Below are 7,216 nucleotides of genomic sequence, written 5' to 3' on the forward strand. Positions count from 1 at the left end.
AAAAATAAAAGTTTGAGGGGCGCCTGGGTGGCTCAATCGGTTAAGTGTCTGACTTCAGCTCAGGTCATGATCTCACAGCTCATGGGTTCAGGCCCCGCATCGGGCTCTGTGCTGACAGCTCAGAGCCTGGAGCCTGCTTCAGATTCTGTGTCTCCCTCTCTCTCTGCGCCCCCACCCCCCACTCGTGCTCTCTCTCTCTCTCTCTCAAAAATAAACATTAAAATAAATTTAAAAAGAAAGAAAAAAAAATAAAGGTTTTAAAATCGAAAACACATCTCACATCTCTATAGCCAAAACACAGAAATAACCTGAGTGCATATTGACAGGTGAATAGAGAAAGCATGCGCACGCGTGCCCATGCACACACACACACATACACACACACACAGTGGAATATTATTAGACCATAAAAAATGAGGTCCTGCCATTTGTGACAACATGCATGAACCTAGAGGACGTTATACTAAGTAAAATAAGGCAAACACATAAAGACAAATGCTGGATGATCTCACTTACAATGTGGAATCTAAAAAGCCTAATTCACAGAAGCAGAGAGTAGAACAGGGGTTGCCAGAGGCCCGGGGTGGAGGAAACAGAAAAGGTGGAGGGAACAGGAAAGGTGGAGGGAACAGGAAAATGCTGGCCAAAGAGTACAGACTTCCAGTTACAAAATGAGTATGTTCTGGGGATCTAACACCCCGACTGCTGATTGTAATTAATAATTTTGTATTGTACACTTGAAATTCGCTAAGACAGCACATTTTGAGTGTCCTTCCCACAAAAATAAAATAACTACGTGAGGTGATGGATAATCAGCTTGATCACAGTAATCATTTTACAATGTACAGGTATAGCAAATCAATACACTGTACACCTTAAATGCATACAATTTTTATTTGTCAATAAAATAAAATAAATAAAACTGTCGATAAAATAAAGCTACTTCAATAAAGCCAGGGGAGGAAATAAATAAAGAAAATAACAATGAAGAGAAAAAGAAAACATGTCTTGCATTAAATGCAATGTGGTATAGGGAACAGAAAAAGCAGAAAAACTGGTGATATTTGAATAAAGTCTGGAGTTTGATTAAAGGAACGTACCTTTATCATAAAAGCCTCTGACATGGTGCCCTCCAGTGCTGTAGCTAATAAGGAAGGGCTGAAAGTGGAGAAATCCAAGTTAAGGGCAGTTTGTTAACTAGGAGAGAAGCTGGAGTCCCTTTTGGCTTGCAGTTAAGGGACTTGCTGCCCTTGGTTTTGTGGAAATGTGTCAACAGCTCCAGGTGTCCCTCTACACTGTCCTGAAACTCCCAGTCCGTCCTGTAACCCGGAGGTGCTCACAGAGGCCCCAGAGACAAGGTTCCGCCTCCTCCGTTTTAAATTCCACCCACGGAAAGTCTGTTTCCCTTTTCCCCTGGAGTTAAGGTGACACAAAGCGGTGTGCATTCTGCCTGTTGCTTCTGAAGGTTCCAAAGGGGTGCATTCTGGGCTGGTTGCGTCTGGCTTTGGCCAGAAGAAGGGCACCCCGAGGCTGGAGTTCATTCTGCCTTTGTAGACCCCTCCGTAGAAAAAGTGACAGGGACGCCGGTGGCTGCTCAGTCCAGAAAGCTCTCACCCAACCAAGGACAGTTCTGCTCCTCTGGCGACACAAAACTGTACCACAGAGAGTTTAGGTTTTACTAGACCAGCTAAGGCCTGCCCTGAGTCACAGAGTAACGGGACTACGGTTCAGATACAAGATGCAGAGTGCCACTGATGAAATCGGGGAGGGCTGAGCTGAAGCTCACAACTGAGCCCCTCCAGCCACCTGGCATGCCTGAGACTGGAGTGCAAACTGACAGGAGAGCTCGTGTTTTGAATGGCAGGTTACCGGAGGGCTTTCCAAAGTCCATCTCCTTGTGACCAGTTAGTTACAGGAGTCTTTTAAAATTGCCACTAAAACTGAATCCACGTTTATAACTGACCATTTGGACTAAGTATCTTTGGAGTATAAATTCATCATCCGGGAACTCCAGACCTTCTAGGGCCAAAGGCTAACGGACTATTTCTTTATAAATATATGGAATGTCAGATAAAGGGAAAAGACTGATGTGGGGGGAGGAGACAGAGAGGAGGACAGGTGCATGGAAATCCACAAGAACCTGTGTCTGCTCCACACCCTCCCACCCTGAACAATATCAAGCAATCAGGCTTCCCCCAGAAGCAGCAGAGTAGTGTCTAAAATCCTCAAGGGGCCAGGGGCAAAAGGGTTGGCAACAAAACAAGGAAAGGCAAAGTCAGGGATGAGATGGTTGTGCCCCAGGAAAACAGGAAGTGGGCTCAATTCACACCTGACCACAGGTCACTAAAGAGGACACAGGAAGTAGCCCCGGGCCTCTGCTGCTTCAGCATTTCCCCTGAGCATTTTCCAACAGCCAGCAGACCCCAGCTGGTGTCCAAAACACCTGCACCGAGGAGGACAGGAGGACGCAAGGCAGGGACAAAAGGTGGGGTGGTGAGAAGCTGGGTCACAGGGCAGCCCAAATCCCTAGGAAGCATTTTCTTTGCAGAAGCAGAGTATGCCACTGTCTTTCCCCCCCGCCTCCCAAATTCTTCACTTCCTGTATGAAGGTGGGCATAGGTGGCTTGTGTGTATAAACACCGGCAAGGGATCCTTGAATCCGCACGTACACCAAACACTATCCATCTCATACTCCAACTGGTTTTCAACAGCCCTCGGCGTGAGATTTAGCAAACACGCAACTGCTTTAAACAGCCTGATTAAATCCTTAGGAGACTGTCCCCATGAGGTTATTTTTCTCAATTAACAGACACAAAAAGTGCAGCTACTCTTAAGGGGGTGGAGGATATATTTCTGACATCCAGGCAGGGGACTCATTTCCAACAAGGCTAAGGACACTTATCCCATCCGGTCACTCCACTGTCCAAGTGAAGATCCAGAGGTTTGGAAAGGAAAAGTGACTGGACCCAGGACACACAGCCTGTACATGAGCAGCCAGGTCAGATTAGAGCTCTGTGCATCACCAGAACAGCTTCCCTGGGCTACTTTGGTGCCAACAAAACTTTCTTTCAGGGGCAACACCCAGCAGAACTAGAATAGCAACAACAGCCATGTGGGCGCCTCCCGGTGACTACTGGGAGCCAAGAGGAGACCTTACCCTTTTTTAACGCTCATAAGACTTCCTGTACCTTTTCACACTTTGTAATCATACATTTGCCTGAGTATTTGATAAGGTCTGTCTCCCCCACACTACTAGCCTTTATGCCTCACGAGAGCAAGGTGCAGGTCTGTTTTACCCATCACGGTATCCCCAGTGCCTGGTAGCTATTGGCTAAAAAAAACCCAAAAACCTAGATGTTCCTGTTCGAAATAAACATTTTTTTTAACATTTTTTAAGAAAAATGGGGCCCAGAAAGATTAGGTAATTTTCCTAAGGACACACACAGGCAGAACTACTGTCACTCTGCCCCTGTACTCGTCCCCAGATCACAGCCTTACCTTGACAGCCTCAGCGTGGGTCACCCGGGCAAGGGATTTGTCGTTGACACGCAGAATCTGGTCCCCGACTCGCAGCCCTTCCTTCTCGGCCAGAGAGCCTGGCTCCACCAGCGACACATAGATGCCCACGCCATGCTCCGAGCCCCCGCGGATGCTGAAGCCCAAGCCCTCGTGGGCCTTGGCGCGCCTCAGGCTCACCAGGCGCACCTCCCCCGGCCCCGCGCCGTCGGGGCCGCCCCAGGCAGGCTGCCGGTAGGGGGTGGTGGCGGGCAGGTAGAGGCCCTCGGCCGTGTACTGGTCGAAGAGCAGCTGGTCGGAGCGCGGGATGACCAGACGCAGCATGGGCAGCAGGCGCCGCTTGACCGGGCTGTCCAGCAGCACGCGCAGGGTGCGCACCAGGTCGAAGACGTTGCGGCGCGCGTGGTACGCGTTCAGGCAGTGCGTGAACTGCTCCCGCTCCGCCTCGCTCAGCAGCGCCGTCAGCGCCTGGTGCAGCTGGCGCACGTTGGCAGACAGCAGCCGCAGCCCCGCGCCCCCGCCGCCGCCCGCCCCGGCCGCCGAGCCCAGCGAGCCGGTGGAGGACGAGCTCACCGACAGGCCGTCCAGCTGCGCGTTCATCTCCCCGCCGAGGCCCGGGCGGACGCGGGGCGCGCGGTGGGGCAGCCGCTGCACTCGCCGGCACTGGCGCGACAGCCTCGGGGGGGAGGGGGGACGGCGGCGGAGACCGCGGCTGGAGTCTGGCTTTGGGGCGAGCGGGTGGGCGCGGAGAAAGGGGCAGCTTCCCGGGAGACGCGGAGACGGCGCCGGAGTCTGGGTTTGAGGGGCGCGGAAATAGTGGCAGAATCCCGGGGGGATCGCGAAGACCGCCGCTGGAGTCCCGGGCGCGCGAAGACACAAGGGGTCGCGTTCCTGGAGTCCGAGGGGCGCAGAGACGGCGGCTGGAGTCGGGAGGACACGGACACGGCGGCCGAAGTGCCGGCAAAGCGGAGACGGCGACAGGGTCCCGGGGGACAACGAGTTGGCGGCTGGAGCCCCGAGGTCGCGGAGGCTGCGGCTGGAGTCCGGGGGGACGCGGAGAGCAGCTACATTCTGGAGGGCACAGAGACGACGGGTGTCTGGAGTGGGGGGCGCAGCAGAGCTGACCGCCCCGTCACACCATGCCCGGGGCTCCCCCAGCCGGGCCGCCCGTTCCTCTCGGGCTGGGGGACCCCAAAGTCATAAGTTGGGGTGGGGGCGCTCTAGTCCCAGAGCCCCCCGAACCGCAGCCGGTGAAGCCGCGCGGGCGTCCGGCAGGTGCTGCGGGGCATGTCCGGGGATGCAGCAGCCCAGGGACCCCCCGCGCTCTTGCGCCGCCCGGGCGCAGACGGAGCCGCGCGGCCTCGAGCCGGGACTTTGCGAACTGTTGAGCTGCCCGGGGCCGATCTTCCAGCGAGTTCCGACGCCGTCGCCGTCGCCTGCCCAGACTTGGCCCCGCCCCCTTGCCCCTCCCCCTATCTCCCCCTCCCCCCCCGCCCACGGGCTCTTCAGGAAATGACGTCCCGCATCGCGCCTGGCGGTTGCCTGGAGACGGGGTGAAACAGTCCAGCCCAGGGGAAGAAAGGGGTGAAGGTGGGGGTTGGGGTGGGAGGAGCTACAGGGGCACTGCGAGTCCCCCTCCCCACCTCTCCCGCCGCGAGTTGAGATAAGATGGGCTCCGAGCCTAGGCTCTTCTGCGGTCGAAGCGTGTGCCTCAGAATCGCTTTGGAGCAATTAACCACCTAGCTAATTCACAATTGTGGAGGAAAATAGCCAACTTTTTGCTTCTAAAATACTGAACGCTCCAGGCTCGGTTTTCTACCTTAAAACGTTGCGCTCCCCTCTTGCACGCGCTGACATACAAGTTCAAGCGTTTATGCTGGGCATCTATTGGGTGCAAGAGATCTATACAAGCATGCACCTGCCCGCGCCTGCGGGAGCCAACTCCGGCGCAAGGGTAGATCAGAATGGACCACTGTCTGGTCTTCGGTAGGCGGGAAAGCCGCTTTCAGAAAGAGAAGTGTACAGAACTCACACGAACACATACACAAATGGGTGCGTGCAAAACTGATGAAATCTGAATAAGATGGGTGGATTGCGTCAATGTTAATGTACTAGTTGTTATCTTGTCAACACAGGGGTAAACATGGGATGTTTGTGTATTATATCTTACAACTTCGTGTGAATCTACAATTATCTAAAAAAAAATTTTTTTTTTTAATATATATGAAGGGGTTGGGAAGAAAAGCATTCTGTGCCTTCCCATCCCAAGACAAAATGGGAAGGTATTCCAAGGTGTGGCCTAGAGGTCTCCTCTCCTATCCCGCATCCCCCAGTATGAGCTAAGTAAATAAAAAAATCCCTGTGCTTTTATTCAAAGTGGTTTTCTGAGAGCTCAGAGAAGCTCCTCCCCTACCCCATACACAAATCCCTTCCAATCAAGTTGACTCTACTAAAGGATTCTCCTATAGAAAGCTTTATTTTCCCTAAAAACAGTGTGAAATTGCCTCTGCAAACTTCTATCTGGGAGAGAGAGAGAGCTAGGATATCACCTGATGGAGTAGTTTGAGCTGACCCCGGAAAGACAGAGCGTTCATTTATTAATCCACTTACTTATTTTTGTCACTCTTAATTCAGTGTTTTCCAAGCACCTATCCTGTACTAGGTCATGTACTGGGTGCTGGAGACATGGGTTAAAAAGATGAAATTGCTGACCTCGAGGAGGTCACTGTTTAGCAGGGGAGAAAGACCACTTAAATAAATAAAGTTAAAAACCAGTATGGTAAGTGTGATGGCTGAAAGGGCCCAGGTTTAGGGGAGGGGAAAATTTGAAGGACTTTATCAAAGAGGTGACACCTGAGCAAATGTTCCCTAAGGAGAATGGGCTTGCTTTCCTGGGCATTGGGTAATCATGGAAGGATGGTCAGCACTCTTAAGTTAGTGTGTGTCCAAAGCTGAGGCTAGAAGTTGAAGCTATATTTTCCCCCAAAATCTTCAAGTCTCTTGTTCACTTCCCTAAAACAGACCTAGGTTAAATTAATACCCAGTGAACGTAATTGATGGGATGTTTTAAATAATGAGCTAAGCTACCTTTAGATATCTGTCTCAAAGCCCTGGGTTTAGCAATTAATAATGTGCATCGTTCTTCCTCTTCTTAACTGCCATTGAAGCCTTTGATGCAAATAGCCCAAGATATTTAAATGAAAAAATCAATCTCCCGCACCCGCAAAATAAAATATATTAATGGCATACCTCAAAATGACACCAAGCAGGGCTTAATTATATGCAGTTCAGGTTTTCTGCAAATGTATTTCATGCTCAGCTTTCACTTAGTTTGTGGTTCTAATTATAATTACTGTGATTGGCTTGATAAATGCACCCTAGGAGATAAGATCCCCATTCCCAACACTTTATTTCTATGCAACGTTGTTTGGGAAAAGGTATTTTGCTTTAGGCTGTAGAAACTATATTACACACACGTCTTAGCAGAAAAAGAAACACTTTCTCCTGCAAACATCAGAGACCATCTGGGATGCCAAGCCATTGTTTAATTTCATAGAGGCCCGTTGCAAGGGGGGGAAGACAAGCATGAGCGCAGGAAAAAAAAGAACTGGTTGGGGCTTCTCCCATCCATCTTGCATAACTGACTTAGTATCAGTTTGCTCTGTGTACCCTCTGATGAGAGGGAGTGTGTAACTGCTCA

General features: G+C 51.3%; 1 protein-coding gene across 1 annotated transcript in view; it reads right to left on the minus strand.

Moving 5' to 3' along the window:
- Positions 1-4,970, minus strand: part of WHRN (whirlin) — a 96,516-nt gene extending 91,546 nt beyond the window's left edge. The window contains 1 exon segment of the mRNA XM_045469485.1: positions 3,499-4,970. Coding sequence (XP_045325441.1) covers positions 3,499-4,116 — 618 coding nt within the window. The 5' untranslated portion in view covers positions 4,117-4,970.
- Positions 4,971-7,216: the final 2,246 nt, after the last annotated feature.

Source organism: Leopardus geoffroyi, chromosome D4, assembly GCF_018350155.1.
Source record: "Leopardus geoffroyi isolate Oge1 chromosome D4, O.geoffroyi_Oge1_pat1.0, whole genome shotgun sequence".
Lineage (NCBI taxonomy): Eukaryota > Metazoa > Chordata > Mammalia > Carnivora > Felidae > Leopardus > Leopardus geoffroyi.